The 26,540-nt window shown below is 40.4% G+C and overlaps 2 protein-coding genes across 2 annotated transcripts; one reads left to right on the top strand and one right to left on the bottom strand.

Annotated features, from left to right (window-relative positions):
- Positions 1-3,587: 3,587 nt before the first annotated feature.
- LOC149402249 (coniferyl alcohol acyltransferase-like) lies at positions 3,588-5,806 on the top strand. The gene is made up of 2 exons (XM_089609619.1): positions 3,588-4,044; positions 4,733-5,806. Exons 1-2 carry the CDS (start codon positions 3,625-3,627, stop codon positions 5,678-5,680), a joined length of 1,368 nt encoding a protein of 455 aa, XP_089465745.1. The 5' UTR covers positions 3,588-3,624; the 3' UTR covers positions 5,681-5,806.
- A 3,215-nt stretch (positions 5,807-9,021) lies between these two features.
- LOC149402250 (uncharacterized) lies at positions 9,022-14,040 on the bottom strand. The gene is given in 8 exon segments (XM_089608285.1): positions 9,022-9,237; positions 9,314-9,406; positions 9,958-10,041; positions 10,113-10,215; positions 10,335-12,178; positions 12,500-12,692; positions 12,786-12,795; positions 13,890-14,040. Coding segments are annotated over 8 exon segments (2,694 nt in total).
- Between the last annotated feature and the right edge of the window lie 12,500 nt (positions 14,041-26,540).

Consider the following 26,540-nt stretch of genomic DNA (forward strand, 5'->3'; position numbering starts at 1 on the left):
GCTAAGCTAGCTACAATCAGAATCCTTTTATCCATTGCCATCAACAAAGACTGGAAGGTTCATCAACTGGATGTGAACAATGCTTTTCTTAATGGTGATTTAAAGGAGGAGGTCTATATGAAGCAGCCGGTTGGGTTTGAGGATCAGTCAAGACCTTCAGCTATCTGCAGGCTCATCAACTCTATTTATGGCCTCAATAAAGCACCTAGAGCCTGGTTTGAAAAGCTTCATCAAGCTTTAGTGGCACATGGGTTCAAGTCACCCAAAACTGACAGCTCACTGTTTATTCTACACACCCGTGTCTTACAGATATTCATCTTAGTATATGTAGATGATATAGTGATGAACTGGCTATTATGAATTTGTACAAGAAGCTCAATTCTCAGTTTTCCCTCAAAGACCTGGGGGAGATCAACTATTTTCTTGGAGTGGAGGTTCTGAAAACCGAGACTTGCCTATTTCTGAGTCAAGCCAAGTATATCAGAGATTTGATGGTCAAGACCAAGATGCATCAGGTAGCTCTCAATTTGAAGATGTTCACCTCTACAGAAGCACAGTTGGATCCCTTCAATATGCAACAATAACAAGGCCTGAGCTAGCCTATAGTGTCAATATGGCCTGTCAGTTTATGCAATGTTGCGATTTTTACGCGCGCAAGTGCACGTGTCGCTCAAGTAATATAGTGAATTAAGTACGAGTGTCGATCTCATGAGGAACAAGCTTAATTAACAGTCAAATCAACTATTGAACTAAAGATGAGATTGAAAGATGTCACAAATTATTGACAAGTTCTAACTTAAATAATAACAAAACACTCAAATAAAAGTTGTAAGCAGAAATAGAGGCTAAGGACCAAGGCTTCACGGGTTTATTCAACGGTTTAGATACACGAATTTCACGCACAGTCAATCATCAACTCACTACTCTTTGCTAACCATACTCACAGAATAATATTGCTAAATCTCTCTCGAGCATCTAACAACCTATGTCAAAATTTAGAAAATCTTCTCTCGATCTCAATCCCTAACAACAACATGCATTCATATCAAGAGCATTCACACGATTCTATGACAACCTAACTATCTCAAGCCTAGGCATGCATCATAGTAATTCAAACCAAATCGCTAACAACCTAATCTTTCTCAAGCATCAAGTTGAAGTATAAAATCATGAACAAGGTAGCTAATCTCGATCAAACATTAAAACAGATTTGAATTAAGCAAAGTAGTAGAGAATGAAAATTGAACTTCAATATATTAAATCATATCCATAACCGAATCCTAAACCCGCTACGCCATAGCCCTTAATGGAATTAGTTCATGACGTAGCGAGAAAACAAAAAGAAATTAAAAGAATAGGAAGAAGAAGAAACCATAATTAAATACTCAATTGTAAATTAAAATACGGGAGTTCAAGAGTAAAGGAGAAGAATAAAACTGTGATTGGCGTGAATTGATGAAGAACAGTTCTCCTCTTTTTCTCTATCTCTCCCAAATACTAAGTGAAAACAATAAAAAAAAAGTGCTAAGATTCCCTAACAAGAGATTGAGAGGTGTATTTATAGGTCTAGGTCAAAATCCTTGGGTTTCTCTTAATTTTCGGAGTAGATTGGGTAATTAAAAGTGATCCAACGGCTCAGATCGACTCCAAATCCGCGTTTCCTCTTTTTTTGTCTCGGCGGACCTCGCGGCGCGCAGTTTGTGGGTCGCTCCGCGAGTTTGACATCCCGGCGGACCTCGCGTTCCACGCTTCATGCTCGGAGATCGATTTCGGCGATTTTCGGAACCTCGCGGCGCGAAGTCCTTGGGTCGTGCCGCGCGCTTTTACTTCCCGCGCGCACCGTTTTTGTAACGGCCATACCCTAGCTCCGATGTCTGATTCTTGCAAATAAATATGCGTTGGAAATCTAAGAGAGAGATCTATCTAATAATGCAATTGGATCATCCAAAATCTTTACTTCAAACTCTCAGAATTATTCACAAGAGGACGTTGTATTTCTTCTTTGCTCTAACTTGGCGAAAAGTCTTCGAATCTTCTCAAAATTGCTCCGTTACTTCATGCGATGCTCTAATAACCTCCTTTATACCTCATTGGCATCTAAAACCTACAAGTCTCTCAAAAACACAGAGAAAACATCACAAATACTCGAGAACAAGCTCGGATTTAGTTGGAAAAATAGGAGTTTTTCGCGTGATTAACGCACCTATCATGCAACAGCCATTGGAGGATCATTGGAATCTGTGAAACATATACTGAGATACTTATGCGGTACTGCTGTGGATCATGGACTTCATTTCACTCGCCACTCCACTCCTAGTCGAGGTCTACATCTTAGTGGTTTCAGTGATGCAGATTGGGGTACTGATATCCACTTTAGGCTATGTGCTATTCCTTGGTAATAATCCTATCTCGTGGCAGTCTAAGAAGAAACACACTGTCTTAAGATCCTTCGCTGAGGCTGAGGTCAGAAGTCTAGCTTCTCTGGTTGTTGAGGTCACCTGAACACAACATCTGCTCTCAGAATTGCACATCACTACAGATTTTCCTCCAACCTTTGTGGTGTGAAAACATCAGTACAGTCCAATCTCGTCTAATCCAGTCTTACAGTCAAGAACTAAACATATTTAATTGGACTTGTACTTTGTCCGTGAAAGGGTGCTCAACAAGTCTATTCGGGTTCATCATGTTCCGGCTATGGATCAGATTGCTGATATTCTTTACCAAGGCAGTGTCAAGCTCCTCTTTTCCAAGAATGAGGTCCAAACTCAAGGTTCTCAGCTTGAGTACCATGAGCTTGAAGGGGGTAATAGGAGAGCCATTCAGAGTCACTAGCTGAAGTGACCTGAGTACCGTGCGTAGGAAGCTACTGAGGAACGAAAGTGAGGAAGGTGCTACGTGTACGTCAAGGCAGTTGGTTACACTTAACCAATGCTGAGTTAGTTAAGTTTGTTAGCTACAGTCAATGTAATCATAGTTAAAAGTTAGTTAGAGTTAGATTGTATTGTATAAAACTCAGATTGATTGACTGAGTTCAGTAATGAAGAAAATCGTTTCAAGTCAATCTTAATCCTTTCAACGCAATCATCCAAGCCAATCCTTTTGAACTTAGATACTACATTCTATTAGCATTACATTGCGCTAAACAATGAATGAAGTATTGTGAAATATGGTAGCTTCATTCACAAACAACAAAAGAGTCGAAGAAAATAAAACTAAATGGTAAAATGATTTTGTAATTCACATATATAATAATAATAATAATAATAATAATAATAATAATAATAATAATAACCTTGAAATATTACCATGTTCGTCACTTTTAAGTAAAATATCTGCACCACACAAATCATTTTTTCCTACAATTAGGGTAATTATAAAGCAAAAAAAAAAATGCTATAAAATATAATATGATTGCTAAGATTTACAAAAAAAAATGACCGAGCAAAAAATACTAGTGAGGTGAATAAACTTATTTAATAAAAATATGTACGTGATCAGCAGACTCATTCTCCCATGCGTAAATCACATCCACACCCCTATAAATACATCTACTAGCTCTCCCTCTCCCCCTCAATCATATACCTCCACTCCCTTCCAATATAAAAACAATAAAGAAAAATAAAAATGTTGGTTTCCAATGGAGAGCATAATAATAAGAAATTCAATGTGAGTGTGGAGAAGAGCGAGGTTGTGGCCCCAGCCCTCCCACTCCAAGACCATTGGCTTCCCCTCTCCAACCTCGACCTCCTCCTCCCTCCCGTCGACGTCGGTGTCTTCTTCTGCTACTCTGCCGGGCCTGGGCCCGCATCCGGGCCCGCCCTCAAGGCCTCGCTGGCCCAAGCCCTCGTGTCCTTCTACGCCTTCGCCGGCGAGCTCGTCCCCAATTCTGATGGCGAGCCCGAGCTTCACTGCAATAACCGCGGAGTCGAGTTCATCGAGGCCTCCGCCGATATCGCCTTAGCCGACCTGGATCTGTATAACCCCGACGAGTCCGTCGAGGGTAAGCTCGTGCCTCCCAAGAAGCACGGCGTTCTCGCTGTTCAGGTACGTAATGTATGAATATATTCATTTTTATTATATATAAAGCTCGTGGGTTTAGAGAGTTAGCACGATAATATCTTTGATTTGCGTAGTGTTGGATTGATAAACAAGCTTTATTATGAAAATATGTATCAGAATGACCCATTGGGGCTCACGTAATTGATAATTCTGTCAGTAGGCAGGACGTACACGTGAGTAAGGTCGCTTTGTCATTTATTGTTTTCATTTAATATAGTGCGTGTGAATTATCATCATCATGTTTATACAGTACTTAGTACGTAATGTATATATATATATGTATAATTCATGTAGATATTGACGAGATTGAAATCACTTATAATTCATGTAGATATTGACGATATTGAAATCACTTATCAATATCAAATTAACAAAACGGGTAATTTGCAGATGATTTAGGATTATAGAAATACTGACTGATTCATTAAAAGATGATTGATAATTTTGCCGAAGTTATTCAATTCTTTAATTCATTTTTTTTTGGTCTTGGTCTTCTGATATATATATATATATGTATATATAATACTTTTTTAAGGAGATTCAAAGTTCGAATGTCAAGCTTTTAAACCTTGTACACTGAATGCATTTTATTTTCCTCTCGCTATAATTTTATATATTTAGCCTTTCAACTCTAAAGGACGCAACCGTGATAATTAATTTTGTACAACATCAGGTAACGGAACTGAAATGCGGCGGCTTAGTGGTGTCATGCACGTTCGACCACCGGGTGGCCGACGCCTACTCGGCCAACATGTTCTTAGTTTCATGGGCCGCCACGGCCAACCCGAACCACCCTAATCACGAAATTCACACCAAACCCTCGTTCCGGCGCTCTCTTCTCAACCCCCGCAGGCCCGGGACAGTCCCCTCTTCCATTGATGCCACCTACGTCCCGGTCTCCTCCCTGCCTCCACCCCGTCACTGCGAAGACGACGAAAACCGCCGCCTCGTGAGCCGCATATACCACGTCAAGGCCGAGGAGCTGGAGCGGCTCAAAACCCTCGCGGACCGCACCAAGCTCGAGTCCTTCTGCGCCTTCCTGTGGAAGCTCGTGGCCGCAGCGGAGGATTGCGCCGAAAAGGTCTGTCGAATGGGGATCGTGGTGGACGGACGGTCTCGGCTCGGCCCGATGAAGTCATATTTTGGGAACGTGTTATCGATTCCGTTTGGTGGGATGACGGCCGGAGAGCTGGCGGGGAGTCCGCTCGGGTCGGTGGCCGAGGAGGTGCGGGGCTTTTTGGGCCCGGCAGCCACCGAGGATCACTTCCTCGGGCTTGTGGACTGGGTCGAGGCCCACCGGCCCGTCCCGGGCCTGGCCAGGATTTACTGCCAGGGGGGCCAGGACGAGGCCGTAGCGTTCGTGGTTTCGTCGGGGCAGCGGTTCCCGGTTTCCGAGATGGATTTCGGGTGGGGGAGCCCGGTTTTCGGGTCCTACCATTTCCCTTGGGGAGGGGACGCCGGCTACGTTATGCCGATGCCGAGCCCCGCCGGGAACGGAGACTGGCTTGTGTACATGCACTTGTTGAAGAGGCAGATTGAGGTTGTTGAGCGCGTCGCCAGTCACGTCTTCACGCCCTTCTCTTTCCATTGTCTTGATAGTAACCTCTACCACAACAAGTAGCAAAAAAATATAACCGCGTTTTTCATAGTATGCTATGTGTGGAATGAAAGTCCTTCTGATCTGAACTAGTTGGTGTGACTTTTTGTTTTCCTTTTATATAATACTATGTATCTTGTTTTACAAGTTCGTTCCTGATTCGTGTGTGGCACTGTCATCTTTTGGAGTGCTTGCATGGTGATTTACCGGTAGTCGAGAAATTAAAAAGAAAACAAAATTATGATTGTAGAAACAGGTATTAGATGAAAAAGACGTTCGAAATTCTGTATAGAATTATAATTATATATTAGTTGACCTAACCCGTACGATACCTTAGATTTGACCAATATAATAGCTAAAATTTATTAAGTCATCAAATTTTCTTACCATAAAGATTAAGTCATACTTAGATTTAGTTAGTGGTAATCTCACACCACTTCTAAATTGAATAATGGTTTGAATCTCAATTAAATTGGAGATTATGGGCTCAATTATCTCAATCTTAACAATTTAAAAAAAAATAAAAAATTTTACTCATCCAACAAAAAGTTTATAAATCTATGCTACTTGACATTTGTAAATCCTAACAAAGTCTAAATGAATACTCGATCTAACCGTTGCGATTAGACCTGAGATAATACAGCATTGATTTTTGTCACGAGTGAACGAGTGACGACTCCCCCACCAAAAAGTGATAAACACCAAAAAGTGTTTAAGATTCTTCCACTTGTTACACATTCAATGGATCGTCAAAAGTCGGACCCGTGACAAATAGCATTACTCGAGATAATAAGTTATTCGTGAAAAATAGTCATTTTAAGAGGACACTCTTATGCAAAGAACCTCGAGAAAACAAACGTTTTTTAAATATGAAATTAGCTATTAAATTAAAAAAGAAAACAAAATTATGATTGTAGAAACAGGTATTAGATGAAAAAGACGTTCGAAATTCTGTATAGAATTCTAATTATCTTAGTTGACCTAACCCGTACGATACCTTAGATTTGACCAATATAATAGCTAAAATTTATAAAGTCATCAAATTTTCTTACCATAATGATTAAGTCATACTTAGATTTAGTCATACCACTTCCAAATTGAATTATGGGTTCAATCTCATTTAAATTGGAGATTATGGGCTCAATTATCTCAGTCTCAACAATTAAAAAAAAAAAAAAACAAAAAAAAAACAAAAACAAAAAACTATTTACTCATCCAACAAAAAGTTATAAATCTATGCTACTTGACATTTGTAAGTCCTAACAAAGTCTAAATGAATACTCGATCTAACCTTTGCGATTAGACCTGAGATAATAAGTTATTCGTGAAAAATAGTCATTTTAAGAGGACACTCTTATGCAGAGAACCTCGACAGAACAAACGTTTTTAAATATGAAATTAACTATTAAATTGAAGGAGCATATTTTGTTGATATTCTCAGCATAATATTTTCGCTATTTTCAAATGTGATTGAATTTTGATGAATCCCTTTTCTATTGAATTTTGGATTTATATTACACAAGCTATTTGAATATGTGCCCAACTATATACATCCCCATTAAAGTGGCAAAACTTTAGTACTATTTGGTAAAAGATAACTCTCCTAGGTAGAAAATTGTAAGGTATAAAACAGAAAAAATGTTGCATTATATAATTATAACATGAGATGGTTCTCGACTACTACAAATATGGGCATCAGGTGCGACAAAAGTCGCACCTGATGCCCACAAAGTCGCACCCGATAGTACTATCGGGTGCAACAAAGGCTGCAGCTAATACTATTGGGTGCGACATGTCGCACCCAATAGTATATACTATTAGGTGCGACACTATCAGGTGCGACTTATCGCACCTGAAGTCGCACTTATTTTTTCGTGGGAACTTAAGAATAAGGCGGGAATTTAACTTTTGGGTGCGACATGTCGCACCCAATGCTCTTCCCGCCATCTTATTGGGTGCGACTAGTCGCACCCAATACTCTTCCCGCCATCTTATTGGGTGCGACTAGTCGCACCCAATACCCTTCCCACCATAGTATTGGGTGCGACGTGTCGCACCCGATTCCCAATTTATTTAAATTTTTTTTTACAAATATTAGAATTATAATTAGAATTAGAATATAATATTATTAGAATTAGAAATTAATATTATTAGAATTATAATAGAATTATAATTAGAATTAGAAATCAATATTTCATATTAAAATATTTTTAATATACAAACAACTAATACGTGTTTGTTTGCTAATATAAAAATATACAAGTGCAACTATTTTCGTTGTTGCCTATAAAACTTATCTATAGAGGAATTTCCTCTTCCAAATAAGTTGCCTCCGCGGCCACTGCTGCTTCCTCCTCGGCCACTGCCGCTACCGCTAGGACGATCACGCTGAAACTCCGCAGAACCTGGCGTTTCATTATCAGCCATTGCCGCTGATGTTGGCGTAGGGGAAGCCTGAGTATGCATCTGTGTAAACGAGAGCAGCTGTCGCTGCATCTCTTCCATCTGCATTTGTTGTGCTGCCATTTGAGCTTGTTGTGCTGCCAACTGAGCTTGCAACTCGGTATACAGTACTGGATCGGCACGTGACTGAGGTGACGAACCAGACGAGCTTCCATCTTGAGCTCGAGCCACACTCAAAGCCCCAACTGGTGTCGTGGGTCATATCCCGACATCTCAATCACGGCGTGGCCCGAGAACGTCATGCATCGCATACTCCTCTGCGGCTTCGAGGCTCACCTCTTCGCCTCTCTCCTCTGCTTGTCGCAAAATATCTGCCACTTGGGCGTTGATTCGCGCCTTTACAAAAAAACCAAATAAAATTATTATATAATTATTATTAAGTAATTAAATAAAGTAACTTACAAATTGTTGACTCGCGAAGGGCGTTGTCCAGTTGTCGTTAATATCTTGATGTTTTTCCTCCCACGTCGCTAATGCGGAAGGCAATGTCCCATCCTCCTTCCTCTGCAAGTTTTAATCATCAAAATAAGACTAATGTGTCTAATGTTAATAAAAATTAAGCAACTTACGCTCTTCTGTCGATGAGAGAAAAAATGTATCGACCCTTGTCTGGCCTTTGTCTGCTTCTTCTTCGCATTTTGTCGGTTGCGGTCAGCCTTTGCCTGCGAGACATAAATTCATTTAATTCGATTCGATGAGAAAAAAAATCATGTTCAACTCATACCTTATGTTCCCGTGTGTTGAACACCTCTATTGCCTTCAACCAAGCCTCGTGCGTTTAGCCCTTGGTGTTTCTTCTCTGGCGAGCTCTATTTTCCCGCAAAACTTGTTGAAGACTCTAGATGATAACTTTGACTTTTGGTTACGTCGCAACCGCTTCATTTCGCGAATGATAGTAGACTCTATCTCTTGCGAATGCAATCAGCTGGCACTCTCTCGCCAGTTGCAGGATCCTCGTACACAAAACGGTACTCGTTATGGATTGCGGTCATAATGGCCGTCACATGCTGAGGCTCAACTTCATTCCACTCATTTGCGTGTGCTTGAAACGTCGCCTTGATCAAGTTTCCAAGACGGTTCGAGAAGGTGCCGATCGAGGGATTTTGCTCCCTGATGTCCTGGTAGAACATCATGTGTCGCCGATCGTAGCGAACTACATTCGCATCAGGAGTCCCTACCCCTGCTCTCGCTGACACGAGACCCTTCGTTGGTCCACGTGTGTTCTTCGATCCGGAGGATCCCGGCGTCTGTTGTGGATCCTCGCCTCCAACTGCTCCAGTCGACATCCTACAAGAAGAAAACAAAATTAGAAAACAAAGAAACGTGGACGACACCACGAAATTTTATTAAAATGCCCTCACATATGGCGGAGGAAAACCGTGGTTACATATTAGATAATATTACTCATTCATCATCATCACTGCCTATAATGTTAGTATCTTCTTCTATATCTACATCAACATCTTCTCCCTCAAAAACGATGTGTGCCTCATTATCCTCATCAAATTCTTCATCATCGTCAACGATACTGACTAGCTCAATTTCAGCGGTTTCGTGTCGATGATTCAGACCTTCGATGTTTGACAATTCTATTGTCAATGGGACCAAGGCTGATGTGGTAGGGTCAACTTCGGGAATGTCCCAAATCCCTCGATGATTGCATTCCTGAACAATTTCCCAATCGCCACCTTTAACAAGATCTTGGATGTAGAAGACTTGTTTCGCCTGAGTCGCGAGTACGAACGGCTCATCTGTAAACCACTCTTTAGTGGTATAAGAACTCGTCGCTCCAGTAATCTTATCAACATGCACTATTCGCCCTGTATTGTAATTGTCACCATACCAAATGCATTTGAATAGTACGACTGACAATGCGTAGAGCTCTTCAGACACGTCAGAGCCACTAACTTTATGTCATAAATCTGGTTCAAAACAAAGAAATTCTTAGCAGTTTTAACTCTTTGAATTATTTGGTTTAAGGTTTAGGGTTTACCTTTTTTGCAAACCAATCTTTGAATTCTTTTCTATGCGTTGCTTCGAGTTCAGCATCTTCAATGCCCACTTGAGAATTCCTTCGTATGAGTTCCAAATGGTCACTGTTGTTCGAAACTTTACTCAAATAACAGATTAACAATGGAATAACTTAGAGAAACACATGGATCGATAAATTTACAGCAAATATGGATATACTTCAGGACAATTGGTATAGATATACCACTCCGCCTTCTCTCTCTGCTCATCATCTAATATTATCGGCTTCATCATCCCATAAGGCACACACATCTCGGATCGAAAAACAGAAAGCTCTCGAGCTGGAACTTCATTAACACTTTTCTTATCCTCCAGATACCTTCCAACGAACGTTAGAGCTTCTTCTACAACGTAAGCTTCCGCAATAGAGCCTTCAGGCCTAGCTCTGTTTTTAACAAAATGTTTTAACGTCCCAAGGTATCTCTCAAAAGGGTACATCCACCGCATATGAACCGGGCCGCCATACAACGCTTCCTCTGGTAGATGAATCGCCACGTGAACCATGATCGTGAAAAAAGCAGGTGGAAATATCATCTCAAGCTTACATAGTATCTCGACAATGGAATTTTGCACTTTTTCGAGATCTTCCACTCTCAACGTTCTAGAACTAATCAACTTGAAAAAGTTGCAAAGTTCGGAGATCGTATCCTGTATTGCCTTTGGCACAAAAGGGCGAATACCAACAGCCAACAACCTCTGCAAGATCACGTGGCAATCGTGCGACTTCAAACCTGTGAGCTTCCCGTCAGCAGTCACGTTTTTCTTCAAATTACGAGCGAGGCCATCTGGAAATTTGACAGATTTGAGGAACTCGGTAAACCGCTGCCTCTGCTCAAGGGTCAAAGTGTACGCTGCTTGCGGTTTGTACCACCCATTCCCTTGTTCTTGCAAGTGCAAATTGGTTTTGATTTTCAAGTCCATTAAATCAAACCTCGCCTTCTCAGTGTCATAGTTTTTCTTTTCTAAGCTAAGCATGGTCCCAAGAAGATTCTCGCACACGTTCTTCTCTACGTGCATGACATCCAAGTTGTACTTCAACTCCAACTCTGACCAGTAAGGCAACTCGTAGAAGATGCTTTTCTTCACCCAATTAAGCTCACTCTCGGCTCACTTTCATTTTCTGCCAACAAAACCAGCGTGTTTGCCAGTTTTCGTGCAAGAAACACTAGCCAACTGAGCTAGTATGTCTTGCGGAGACAACTTGTTGGGTTTACTGCGTCTCTCGTGGCGATTTCTGTAGTGATCGCTACTTTTCCTCAATCGGTGACGCGTGGGCAAAAATCGACGATGGTCGTAGTACACAATTCTGTTTCCGACTTTCAGTGACGGCGTGTCAAGGTTGCACGTGGGGCAAGCGAGATACCCTTGGCCACTCCATCCCGATAAATACGATCGAGCCGGAAAGTCGTTTATCATCCAGAGTAGCGCAGCACGCAACCGAAACACTTCATCGTTGGCTCCATCTCGAACGTTGAATCCCGTCTCCCACAATTCTTTCAGCTCTTCAACTAGTGACTGCAATAACACGTCCATGTTTTTTCCTGGTGAGCTCGGCCCGGGAATCAGAAGCGTCAGCATAAGGTACTCTTTCTTCATGCACAACCAAGGCAGCAAGTTGTACGCAGTCAGTACCACAGGCCACATGCTGTACGCTAGACTCATTTCTCCAAACGGGTTGAACCCATCAGAAGCTAATCCAAGCCGCACGTTTCGAGGCTCTTCGGCAAATTCTGGGTATCTCTCGTCCAGGTTCTTCCACGTCGTACCGTCCGCAGGATGTCGCAGAACGCCTTCTTCTCTGACGCGATCTCTTTCGTGCCACTGCATCTGAAACGACGTGTGTCGAGAGGCGTACAACCGCTTCAATCGATCTTTCAGGGGAAAATATCGCAATATCTTTTGCGATATCTGTTTCCCAGTCGGCTTCCATCTGCTCTCGTTGCAAACTGGGCACACTTCAGCTTTCTCGAGATCTTTTCGAAACAAGACGCAGTCATTTGTGCACACGTCGATCATCTCGTACCCCATGCCGAAGCGCTTCAGTTTCGCCTTTGCCTCATAGTGCTTTTCCGGAATTCGGTTACCGGTTGAATGAGACTTCCTCAAGAGCTGTAAGAGTTCTGTGAATGACTTCTTCGTCCAATGGTTCGTGACTTTGATGTGCATCAACGAAACCAAGAACGAAAAAGACGAAAACTCTTTGCATCCAGGGTACAATTCCGCTTCCAACTCGGCAAATAAGTCTTCCACTTGGTCCTCCGCGCGCACCTCGCTCGGGGTCGGATCCGCAAAGTCGTCGAAATCCTCGTGGTCCATGATATCATGCAGGGCGTCGTGCAATCCTCCTACTCCACTCTGATCAGTTCCAATGTGGTCTTCACTATGAGTAAGGACAAGGCGCTCGCCGTGATGATACCATTCTGTGTAGCCTGGGGTAAACCCATTGTCCAGGAGGTGATGCCTTACGACCCCGATGGCGTGCCATCTCACGTTGTTGCAAGACTTGCAAGGACAACGATATTGGCCATTTTCGTTCGGTTGTCTGCTTGCAATGCGGATAAACTTGTTAACCCCTGTTTTATACTGTAAGCTCAACCTCTCGTTCTCGGTAACCCAATCTCTACTTGGATTAGACATTGATTTCGCTGAACGAGAAAGATAACGAGAATTATTAATTAGCATTGAAAGTCCGATCTTACTAACTGACCGAGAGCGAATTTAGAAAGGTATCTTATTTTTTTTAAATGGATTGTAGAAATTGTGGGAAAGATACTAAAGCGCCTCAAAATCCTGGAAACAATCCTGGAAAATGGATTGTTTTTGAAAATGGACTGTTTCAAGTGGATTTCGATTCTAATTGGTTCAAAACTCTACCGAAATTTTGGCAGAGTTTCCCCTATAATATTGTTAAACCAAAAACCTGCAAACTACTTTAAAAACATTTAAAATCCATCCAGAAACTATCATATTAATTAACTAAGTCCTAAACCGAGCCTCTGTGGTTCTGTCACAACATTTTATCAATATCTATAGTTTAAACAATTAACCAATTTCAATCTTAATTAAACTAACATTTAAAATTTAAAATTAGTTACATAACCAATTTCATTATTAAGTACAAATTGTTAACAATTAAACTACAAATTAATTAGTTAACTAAACTAACAACTTATTAACCAATTTGATTTCCACTACAAATTAATTAGTTAACTAAACTAATTATAAACACTATATATATTAACAATTATAACTACAATAATTAATACATGTACTTATTAAACACAAATATACTTCATTCATTAAATTAACAAATTAATCAACAAGTTAATTAAATTAACTACTTATTAACCTAACATATTAACATACTTATTAAAATGTAATAACTAATTAGCATTTTTATAAACATGTGAATTAATTACATAAATAACAACTTAACAAATTTATTTACCTAATTTATGAACTTAACTAACTAATTACTATAACTAATCAATTAATTTAATTAACATAAATAACCACTAACCTTCACCGACGAGGCTGCGAGGTACAAGGCGCGGCAACGCGGAGGCGACGCGGCGCTCGACCAGGCTGAGGAGATGCGGAAAGGACGGGGCTGCGAGATGATGGCCGGGGCTGCCGAGGCACGAATAAAGGTCAAGGCGAGGCGTTGGATAAGGCGGAGCTTTCGAGCTCGGAAATCATGGCCATAATTTACAAAAATAAAATAAAATAAAAAACATACCGAGGCTGAGAAGATAGTGGTCGGAGGTGGTCGTGGCGGAGGGATGGTGGTCGGAGGTGGTGGTGACGGAGAGATTGTGGTGGTGGCTCGCGGTGGTGGCTCGGGAAAGAGAGAGCGAGGGAGATGGTGGTGGCTCACGGTGTTGGCTCATGGTGGTGGCTCGCGGTGGTGGCTCGCGGTGGTGGCTCGGAAAAGAGAGAGCGAGGGAGATGGTGGTGGCTCGCGGTGGTGGCTCACGGAGGGAGGGAGGGAGGGAGGGTTTTTTCGGCTATGACCAAATGAAGAAGACGAACCAGGAAATTGTGTTTTATAAACTAACCATAGTAATCAGGTGCGACATGTCGCACTTGATACTCAAATAGGTGCGACTAGTCGCACCTGATAGTAAAAAAAACTTAAAAATTAATTCCACGTCAGACAAATGAAAAAAATGAGGGGGAGAAGTTGAGCGCCGAATTTTTTTAGACTTTCAGGTGCGACAAGTCGCACCTGAAAGTTTTCAAAACTATTGGGTGCGACTAGTCGCACCCAATACCACTTAAAATCAGCGAATTTTTTTTCTTTTCTGGAGCCCTTTGGGTGCGACAAGTCGCACCTGATGCCCAATTAGGTGCGACTTTTAGGTGCGACTTGTCGCACCTAATGCCCCTCCGCACCAGAAAGGCTTATTTGTAGTAGTGCTCGGTCAACAATCACAATTTTCAAAGGAAATTTGATTTATATTTAATTCTTTTGGATCAAAATTATTATAGTAAAACTCTGAATTATTCTTAGAGGACAATAGATAGTAATTGTTAAATTCCATCTTAAAACCAATTGGTATTAAGTGGAGAGGCTCAATTGATATATAAACACATTTCCATTCACACACACAAAATTAATGTGTGACTGTCTCACTTCAATACTCCCCCTTGTTGTATCGTTATTTGTTGGCTTTATTTTTTAGTGCAAGTTGATTGGAAAGATGTCGGTCGTTATGCTTCTACTTCTGATGTGACATCTTTCCTCCTGTGCGCAGACTTTATTTCAGGCAAGTTTCCAGTTTTGACAGTTTGCCTCGCTGGTGACTTGATTATGAGATATTGCCTCGCTGGTGACTTGATTATGAGGTATTGCCTCGCTGGTGACTTCATTGGGAGATATTTGCCTCGCTGGTGACTTGATTATGAGATATTCGTATAAGGCTGGGTAAGGAAACCCTTGATTCTCTTCCAGGATTGTGCAGTTGCTATAAAAGCCATGCGCTCCCCCTTAGCAGCCTCGACGCTTTTGATAAAACACTGAGAGCTCTTAGACGTGCAAGACCGGCGGACTGGGAGGCTTTGTGTTTTGTTGATCGCGGTGTATTCTCTCAAACACTATTCCACAAAGATTGAGTGTCTGTGAGAGTCGGGTTTTGTGTTCGCGTGATTGAAGGTTCACGAACAGCTGAAGACTGAAAGTCATCCGAGCCAGGCGGTTGCTCGAAGGGTGGAATTGAGATGGAGCTCAAATTCAGGGGGAGTCCCTGACTAGGTATTCACTGGTGGTAATAGTCTCTAGGTTTTATTGATTTGATGATTGTAATCATATATAAACCTTGCGTGTACTGTTGACTACAAGATAGTGAAATCCTTTCCACTGGCAGAGTGCCCCCAGACGTAGGTGTGTTTCACCGAACTGGGTAACCATATCGTGTGTACTTTGTTTTTGCACTGTTTGTTGTTTATCCATAATCTGTGTTTAAGCAAGTTGTCGGACACATTGTCACATTGTGTGCGACATCTTGTCTTTGCGACTAATTAGAATTTCAATTGGTATCAGAGCAGGAACCTAGATCTTTTGGTGGTTTCCTGGATTTTTTTTTCTTCTGATTACCAGATATGGATAGTTCCAGAGAGGGGGATTCAGTCAATCGCCCTCCAGTACTCGATGGAACCAACTATGGTTACTGGAAAGCCCGCATGAGCGCCTTCATGAAATCCCTTGATAGCAGAACTTGGAAAGCTGTGATACACGGGTGGGAAGCTCCAGTTAATCTTGATGACAAAGGAGCCTCTACTGGTCCAAAACCTGAAAAAGACTGGATCCCTACTAAAGATGAGGCGGCTCTGGGTAACTCTCGTGCACTCAATGCCATTTTTAACGGAGTTGATAAAAATGTTTTCAAGCTTATAAACACCTGCACAAGTGCCAAAGAAGCCTGGGAAATTCTTGTCGTTGCCTATGAGGGAACCACAAAAGTCCGTGAGCAGAAGCTGCAATATCTCACGACTAACTTTGAAGCCCTCACTATGCTTGAAAATGAGTCAGTCGCTAAATTCAATGTTCGCATCCGAGAACTTGCCAACGAATCCTATTCTCTCGGGAAACCCATGACCGATGAAGATCTTGTTCGAAAAACTCTGAGGGCTTTAAGCCCAAGATTCAAAATGAAGATCACGGCTATTGAAGAAGTCCATGACCTAAAAACTCTGAAGTTTGATGAACTCATGGGATCCCTCATGACATTTGCGCTCTCTCTGCCCAAGATGGAGAAGAAACACAAAGGAATGGCCCTCAGAAGCTCTATTCATGAACAAAAGGAACAGGTATACTCGGATTCTGACAATGATATCACTACAACAAATACGACAATTACCGACGATTTTTTTCGTCGGTAATAACCCGATAATCGTCGCTAAATGTATTTAGCGACGATTATTATCGTCGCTAAATGTCCGTGCCTAAATATATTTAGCGACAATTTATTCTTCGCTAAATATTTACCGATGAGATTAGCGACGATAATTTCGTCCCTAAATGTTGTGACGAGAAGTTTTTTATTTTATTTTGTGACAGATAATTAGCGACGACTTTTTTGTCGCTAATACGTTCAGTGTTTTAATAATTAGCGACGATAAAGTCGTCGCTAATTATTATTATTATTATTATTTTTTTTTCGTCGCTAATTATTAATTTTTTTATGGTTTTTTGTTTATGAAATTCTAAGATGAAAAATCAAATAAAAACTAAATTATATTATCCAAATCAACAAATATATAAAATCCGGTTACGTATGTTTTCGGTTATCGAGAAATATGTAAATAATAATCTATTATACACAAAATATCTAATAAAACACTAGTCGCGACGTTTGCTTTGTCGTCCCGCCGTTCGTTTTCCCCCTCCTTGACGTGAAACGCTCTTCGGCTGGCGCTGAGAATCTGCAAGCTGCGGCGGAACAATGTGCTGATCAGTAGACTGACTTGGTCCGCCGGGCGTCGTTTGCTGGCTAGCGTCGGGAGTCCTCTGCTGGCCGCTCGTCGGAGTGTGGACGTCGGGCGTCGGAGTGTGGACGCCGGGCGTCGGAGTCTGCTGGCTGTGGGATGACGTAGCGTGTTGCGAACTCTGCGGAAATTGAGGCATAAACGAGCTCAGGTTGAGGCCGGGCACCTGACTCTGTATTGCCTCGGTGAACGACGCGAGGGTTGACGTGAACACCTCCTTGGAGATATATCCTGGGTGCGACGTCCCAGCCTCCGAACTACCGTAGTCTTCGGCAACTTCAGCCGCCATCCGTGCTCCCTGTGGCACCAAACGTCCGACGCCGGTCAAGTGATCAGTCCGCGAACCCATAATATCGCGGATCGCCTGCTGCTCTAGGACGGAAATATCAACGTCTGCTCCTTGTTGCTCAGCCTCCGCTCGCAACGTGTTGAACCTATCGACCAGTCAATCCTGATATAATTAACTAGTTAGTATATATTAATCGAAAAATAAGACAAAATAAATGTAAATTTACATAACGTGCGGAGGCTTCAGGAGTAAGCCATTCGGACTTGTCGGACTGATGTTGGCGCTTGTAGTTCGCAAACAAGCTCTCGAAAGCGCCTGTCTCGGCGCTCTTCTGCATGTAAACAAAACTTCAAGTGTTAGATAATTTTAATGATTTGATGTATCATATAAACATAAAACTTACGTTCTTCATGCGGTGGGTCGAGAACCCAATCGTCCCCTGTCGAGTCTTCGTCTTCTTTCTTCTTTTTCGTGCAATTCGCCTTGTTCTTCGCTTGTATGGCCTGTAATATAAGTAAACGTACACGTAAATAACAAATCGTTTAATAAAAGGATAAACACATATTTAACATAAATGACTTGATTACCTTAAACTCATCGCTCGTATATCGTTGTATCAGCGTCTCCCATTCGTTGTCGAGCTTAACGGTCCTCGGTCTCATCGACCGCGCCACCTGTACGCTGCTCTTGCAGTCGATGTCGAACCATGACTGAAATGTATGCCTCCAATCGCGAAGACGAGTCTTCGCGTCTCGAATGATTGCCGCATCGACAATCGCCTTCTCCTTCCCGGTTGCATCACCATTGACTCGAATGTCGTACTTGTCTCGAATCGCTGCTCGGATCTCGGCCTCATTCGCCAGCCCCACGTTCGCATTCGTCCACCTTGGGACCGTAGGCGAGATCTTGTCTCGGACGACCAACCCGAGCGTCTTTCTTCAGCCACCGGCTCTCATTACAAACTGGACACTCGTCTAGATTGGCGTTGTCCTTCCAAAACAACGTGCAATCGTGTTTGCAGACGTGAATCGACTCGTAACCCATACCAAATCGACGCAATTTTGCCTTTGCTTCATAATGTGACTCTGGAATCGTGTTGCCGATCGGATGAGACTTTTTCAGTACTTTCAGTAGCTGATCAAACGACTTATTCGTCCACTTGTTCAACACTTTCAAATGCATCAACGTGACAACAAAGGAGAGTGACAAATACTCCGTACAACCCGGCCATAATTCTGTGTTCAGGTCGCTGAAAAGGTCATCGAACTGTCCACTCTGGTATTCTGCATTCGGGTCAATACTGTCATCGTCACCGTCTACGTCGTTGTGATCTAAGATATCGTGTACAACATCAAACATCTTGCCTCCTCCTCTGTAATCCGTCTGATACTGCATTACGTCATCTTCTTCCTCCCCGTGAAAGTTCCACCTCGTGTAATTCCTCTTAAATCCTCTGATAAAGAGATGATTCTCTATATCAGGAATTTTTTGCATCAACACGTTGTTACACCTCTTGCATGGACACTTAACTCGTCCTTCGATGTTTACGTGTTGTCGGGCCATTGCCATGAACTCTGTCATGTCAGCCGCAAACTCAACGCTTAAACGTTGGTCCTCGATTATCCAATTCCTATTTGGATAACTCATTTTACCTATAGATTGAACATTTCAAAATTTAGTAGTTTTCGGATTTTATTTTATAATTTCACGATCCTACCAAAATTTTGGCAGAACCTCCCCTATAAACTTAAAAACCCGGCATCAAGCCTTTAACTTTAAAACCTGCATAGAAACATCCTAAAACTAACAATAAATCCAACCTCAGTGGTTCGATTATTAAAATTCATAATCCATATCAACTAATTAATTTCACATTTTTAATCATTTGTAACAAGAATTAAATACAATTCCATTTAATTTACATAAACTAACTAATTGTTTTTACATGTTTTTAAATAATTTTACCTAATATAAATATTTATAACTAATTTAAATATTTATACCTAATATTAAAATTTATAACTAATTTAAATATTTGTGTAAACAAAACTAATTTAAATATTTATAAAATTTATAACAAATATATAATTAATTCTATAAATATATATATTTATACTAAATTATGTAAATATAACTAATTAATTCATTTACATTTATAACTAATTAATTCATTTATATTTATAACTAATATATAAATAAAGTTATATATATAAATAACTAATATATTAATTATATAAATAACTAATATATATATATAAAGTTATAAAACTGTGACAGATGACGCCGCGCGGGAATCGGGGAGGAGCTGCAGGACCGGGGCGGACGAGGACGAGGACCGCGTCGGCGGTGGAGCGGCGACGGCGTCGGCGGCGGAGCGGCGGAGGAGCTGCTGACAGGAGAGAGAATTTAGGAGAGAGATGTGAGGAGAGAGAGAGAAGTGAGGAGAGAGAGACTTACCGGGGAGGACGAGGTCGGCGTCGACTGCGTCGGCGGCACACGGCGGAGGAGGGCACACGGCGGAAAGGAGAAACCAGAGAAAAAGAAATGGCGATTTTAGGTTTTGGGAGCGAATGAGGAAACTGGGTCGCGATCAGGTATTTAAAGACGTTTAGCGACGATTTTATCGTCGCTAATTGATTTTATGTCGTCGCTAAATGAACTTAAATCACCAGACATTTAGCGACGATTTATTCGTCGCTATTAGTATATTTCACATATTTAGCGACGATTTAATCGTCGCTAAATCATTTCGTTTTAATTTAATGGGAGGGATTTTTCCATCTTTAAAATTCGAAATCATTTAGCGACGATTTAATCGTCGCGAAATTTATAGCGACGACAAAAAACTATTTAGTGACGCGATAATCGTCGCTAAATGTTTTCGTTTTAATTAAATAGGAGGGATTTTCCCTCTTTAAAATTCGAAATTAATTCTACATTATTAGCGAGGATATTATCGTCGCTACATGAATTCACAAATAATTAGCGACGATAAAATCGTCGCTAATTATTTCCCGCGAACTTAGCGATGACAAAAACGAATTAGCGACGATAAATTCGTCGCTAATTATCTTTGCCGCCAACCTTTAATATTTTTGGCACCAAAAAATCAGCGACACTATTATCGTCGCTAAAAGGGTGATTAGCGACGATTAAGTCGTCGCTAATAGTTTCGTCGCTAAATGTGGTATTTCTTGTAGTGTATTGACGATACTATAGCTATGCTGGCAAAAAATTATAGCAGGGTTATGAAGAGACTCAATCAGATGAATGGGAAAAATGTCTCGCAAGATGTTAAAGACAATTTCCAACAAAGATTCCAGAAGAATATTAACCCTCACAGGAATGGTAAAAGTGGTGAACGCTTCGGAAAAGGGAAAGGTATTCAGTGTCATGAATGTGAAGGTTTCGGACATATTCAGAAGGAGTGTCCCAACTTCCTCAAGAAACAGAAAAAGGGGTACAACGCCACTCTATCGGATGAAGAAGATGAAGATAGCGACACCGACCAGATAAGTAACTTTGTGGCTTTTACTGCTTCTATCCATACTCATGAATCTACTAATGAGATTGGTGAATGCTCTCAGAAATATGGTCTAGATGAGGAACTATCTGACGATGCCATGAATGATGCATACAATACTTTGCACACAAAATGGATTGAGGAATCCCAGATTCTCGACAAACAGAGTGCTCTTATTCTCACCCTGACTGAAGACAAAGCAAGGCTCCTAGAAACCATTGTGGATCTGAAAAGGGAAGTCAGTCGGCTAAATGGAGAGCTGGATCAGATGACTAAATCTGTCAAGATGCTGAACTCCGGCACAGACAACCTTGACAAAATTCTCACCATTGGTAAACCTGCAAAGAACATGAAGGGGCTTGGATATACTCATGGTGCTTCATCATCCCACACTACTTTTGTTCCCCAAAAGCATGCTAGCCAGATGTCGCGAAACATGCCTCAACCATCTGGTAATGACAAGTTTCAAGATCTACATCAGCGACATCCTTCTGGACCAACCAGGTCTCTTGTCAACAGACCTCGTTGGGTCTGCCATTATTGTGGTAGAAGGGGCCATATTCGACCTTTTTTGCTATCGGTTATATGGGAGAAATGTCCATCAGCAAAAGTTCGTTCACAGAAATACTCTTCCTCGCCGACAATCTTCTACTCAGTTGGAATGGATAGTAAAAGACACGTCCTACCATGCCAATATTGCATACACATCTCTGAGTGCGTCCACTGGTAGTGATTGGCACTTCGATAGTGGTTGCTCTCGCCACATGACAGGTGATCATACCTTCCTGACCAACGTGAAATCTTACTCTAACTGTCATGTTACCTTCGGAGATGGAGTGAAAGCCAAAATTGTGGGTAAAGGTCAGCTAAACTATCCTGGTATGTCTTGCTTGACTGAGGCTTTGTTGGTAGAAGGTCTTACTGCTAATCTTATCAGTGTTAGTCAGCTTTGTGATCTGAATTTACATGTCAATTTTACTCGTGATAAGTGTGTGGTGGTAAATGAGGAACATGATGAAATTATGTGAGGAACCAGATCTCGAGACAACTGCTACATGTTGTCTCCCGTTCCAAACACTCAGTCCAACAACTGTCTAATGACCAAGGTTGACGAAACCAAGCTGTGGCATCAAAAGCTTGGTCACTATTTGCTCATGAATATGTGATATTCTATAGAAGAGGAAACTACCTTAATGAAGGTAATCCTTCTCCTACAAATAGAGCCCTCATTCCTCTCATTTTCTCATCCCACATAAGTTAGAGATTGAGAGCTTCTCTCTCTAGACATTGTGGCCGCCCAAATCCCTCTCTCTCTCTAGTTCTTTTCGTTTTGTTTTGGCACCTAGGTCCACATTTGACCTAGTGTTTTAGCTCTTCGACTTTTAGACTTTTTATTGAGTAGTCGTGTTTAAAATTGCCCACACACTAATTCCTTCTTACCTCGAGTGATTTATGTGATAGAAACTTTCGCGGTTACTCGAGTTCCCGAAGAACGAAAAAGGACGAGCTGCGTGGGGAGACGAACGTTTCAACCTTCCTAAGGCTTCTCAACGTTCAATCTTCACAAAGGTTAGTAAACAAGTAATGCTCTTTAATAGTTTTAATTTAAATATAAACATGTTCTTGCTCTTTATCTTGGTTAGTAAAATCGTTTTACTAGTTTAAAAGAAAATTTTTATTTTTCGCCGCTTTCTCGGAGCGTTAAATCTTTTCTTAACCCTAGATCAATTCCAACACTTACATACTCTCGTTTGAGAAAGTCAGAGTTCTAGATTCACTATGTGATATAGACAAGACCTATTGATGAAGTACTAAGTTATGAAGATGTCATGATCAATTTTGTGAAGATCTCATAGATATAGAATTCATATACAAGATTGCTGAAATGCAATGTATATCACCTCATGCTTTGTTCCTTGGAACGTGAATAAACAAACTGGCCAGTGTCCAAATTGAGTCATGACTCTTTTGGATGAATCAATGTGACTAGTTAGCTCATCGTCAATATATTGTTTCTAACTTATTCACAAGTCACAAAGGAGTTGAGGAAATACCAACTAGAAGGGTAAAATGGTAATTTTATAAATCCCATCTAGTTGATGATATTCATGAAGGGTAAACATAGATATTATTAAATGGATCCACTCATCACAATTAAGTCGAGTTTTGAGTAGAAAATATATTCATTTGAACTGAGAGGTTTTCCGTGTCAACTCGTTAGTGGAGTCTGTTGACATTAACCTAGAACTTGGAAAAGGTTTGTGAACTTTTGTGTCCAAGTATGCTAGCTCAAGCTTTGTTCATTTGGATTCATGAGATCACTACCACAAGTCATTAGAGTAGGATTTGTTAAACTAGTAGCTAAGTCAAGACAAGGTCAAGTGTTAAACTAGACGAATTTTACGAAAATTGTCTAAAGGGTAATTTTGTCCATAAGGAGATAAGATGGTATAAATGTCTAAATAAGATTTTGGACACTGTCATATGATGACAATGTGAATTAATCCACACGGCCAAGATTGGATTTGGGCCTTGAGGATTGCATTTCATTTTATGGAATTTTATGTGAAAATTCTACATGGGCGTTTCTTGTATTGTCTTGAACAAATAAAGAAACATCTAGAAGCATGTTCTAGATGACTATTTCCGTGGCCTCCATCAAAAGAAAGAAGGAAATTATTTTATGCATTGATGCCAAAAAGGAGAAGAGGAAACAAATTTATAGCACATGCTATAAGATGTTGGATGGCCAAATAGAAGAAAAAGGGAAACAAACTTCCAGCCTTGGTATTATTGTTATAGGAATGGAAAACAAATATTGTGCTCATGAATATGTGATATTCAACCGGAATAGAAAAAAGGAAATTGCCTCTTCAAGGCAATCCCTTCTCCTATAAATACCACAACTCATTCACAATTTAAAACAAGTTTTTCGTTAGACCTTCTCTCTCTAAGTTGGCCGTCCCCCTCTCCCTCCCTCTCTTCTTCTTGCTCTTTTATTTTGGCACCCAGGTCCTCATTAGACCTAGCGTTTTGTATTAGCTCTTTGGCTCTAAGACTAGTTATTGAGTCATTGTGTTTAATAGTGCCTACACACTAAATCCTTTCTAAACTCGAAGACTCTAGTTGTAGAAACTATCGTGGCTGCTCGGATTCAAGAATACACGAAGAAGACAAGCTAAGTGGGGAGACGAGCGATTCAACCAATCCACTCATTATAGTTTTTTTTAGATTATATGTTCATGCACTTTGTCTAGGTAGTAAAATCGTCTTACTTGTTTTAAAGAATTTTTTTATATTCCGCCGCTTACTAGAACCGATAAATTATTCTTAATCCTAGATCTATTCAAACAAATGTTATCAAAGGTATGGTCAAAGTTTTAGCATGTGCATGTAATTTGAACTATGAGTATGAAAATTGTTTTCTTAATTTTACTTGGGTAATGAATTTGGTAGAATTGTTTTGTAGATTTTTTTAATTTATTTCTCGGGCCTTTAAATAAAAATGCATGTTGATTTTCTACACTATTGGGATGCTATTAAAATACATTAGAATCAGTTCTAAAAGTTTTTTAATTTTTGCATAATCAAAATCATGTTTTGAGAAGTTTGAGAATTTCGGGTAATTTTATGAAGTAGTAATATTGTCTTGCTTTCTTTATTTATTTACTTGCTTGTTTTATGTTTGTTGTTATTTTCTTTTGTGCTATATTATTACCTTGTTAATAAAACACATTAATAAGACTTAACAACTCAATAAAACATTTCGTTGCACCTAATTCTTTTGCATTTTTTTCCTCGGCCGAATTTCTGTCCAAAATTCCTTGAGCTTAAGAATACCTCTCGGTAAAATGAGTGCATCTCTATGTTCATAACTTGGATTTGAATGAATCTTGAACCAAAATAAAGGCATGTGAGTCTACTTTCCAAATCATTTAGAATTAGCTCAATTAAACATTGGAGCCGCTGTCTACAACGTTTTTACTCTGAGGTGCTTGCAGTCCGGGATTCCAGGATTTCTGAAAAATTTTGGATCCCGGATCCCATTCCGAGAGTTCTAGAACTTGAATGAAAAAATTTCATTGAGAAAAAAATGTTTTTTTAAGTATAATAAACATAATGTGTAAGATTGAAAAGTTTTGATATTTTGAATATTTATTTGAAATTGAGATTTTATAAAAACTAGTTTGAATTTTGAAAATTTTTCACTTTCAAACTTGAAAATGTTTTGTCATGCATATCAAATATGTTTTTCAAAATGTTTTCAAAACTATATCTATATCACTCATGTTCAAAATTTACTGCTCTTGAAAATTTAAGTGGGAGGTCTCCTCGAACACTAGTTGGCAAGACGATGTGTAATCTCAAACTTCAAGTGTTCAAGTGAGTTAAAGGTTAAAACTTTTCTCACACACTTTCCCTTATAGAAAATAGGAAATGTCTGAGTATGTACCTTGTGCCTTTGTGCATTAACACTTCTCTCCCTGGAAACATGTCGATTTAAGAATCAATTTCTAGAATTTCACTCTATCTCTCTATACAGTAGGAAACGTGTTTCCGAACATATAAGAGACAATGTGCCAACTCTAAAAACTAAGTAGGAGGGTTATACTTGTTGTTTGCAACCACGATCCTCAACACTAATGAAAAGTGTAATTGGCGCCAGACTAAGAGTCACCCTCGTGGCCCTCTCTTTAATGAGAGTACTCAACGGTGCTTTGCTCTGATCATTACTAAAAGAGCTACTTCCGAGAGTAAAACGATGAGAAAATGCCTCCCCTCGGTGGATTGTTTTTCAAAGTAGATCTCATGGACTAAGAGGTTGGTTACACACTGAGACTCAATCCCTAGTGACCCTCCTTCTAGGCCCTACGAAAAGATATGAGTGATTAAACTTTTTTACAAGGTGGTTAGTCAAAAATTGATGTATTGACATCCTGGCTATACATTAATGGTGAGTCATTTACTTATGAAAGGAGACTCTTTTCGGCCTTCCCTCGAAGGAGTAAAGTATCATTTTGTTCATAACACCTCTGGATTTCTTATGTCTTGTTCATCCTAAAAACTTAAACAAACTTAAATCCTAAACCAAAAGACTAATCATAAACTTGTTTCAACTTATTTTCACCGAGATGTTTCTCAACCCTCTCTCAACCATCCTTTCCTCAAACAAACTCAAAGGAGAAAATTACGTTGATTGGAAACGTAACATCGACATCATTTTTACCATTGACAAGCACAAGTGGATACTCACCACCCCGTGTCGTCCTCGGACAAATGATGATTGGACTCAAGAGCACAAAGACGCCTTTGCGGCCTGGCACCGCTCCGATGAGATTGCGACGTGCTATATCTTAGCATATATGAACAATGTGCTCCAGCTGAGGCATCGTGACATTGAGACAGCCACTGACATGATCTTTAATCTCCATGAGATGTTTGGAGGGCAAGGGCGTAGAGCCAGACAAAAAGCAGTCTGACAGTTTATGAACTGTCGCATGAAGGCTAGGACTCCTGTCAGAGACCATATGATGCTGATCATTAGTTATCTGAATCAAATGGAAATCCTAGTATCAGAGATTGATGGAGAG

The sequence above is a fragment of the Urtica dioica genome, chromosome 3 (assembly GCF_054948205.1).
Source record: "Urtica dioica subsp. dioica isolate 48M chromosome 3, U.dioica_male_clone48M_v1_H2, whole genome shotgun sequence".
Classification (NCBI taxonomy): Eukaryota; Viridiplantae; Streptophyta; class Magnoliopsida; order Rosales; family Urticaceae; genus Urtica; species Urtica dioica.

Bases quoted from the DNA above. Each gene is read 5' to 3' on its own strand.
- LOC149402249 (XM_089609619.1), top strand. From the start codon at position 3,625: ATGTTGGTTTCCAATGGAGAGCATAATAATAAGAAATTCAATGTGAGT. The intron at 4,045-4,732 runs GTACGTAATGTA...GTACAACATCAG, and splicing joins ACGGCGTTCTCGCTGTTCAG to GTAACGGAACTGAAATGCGG.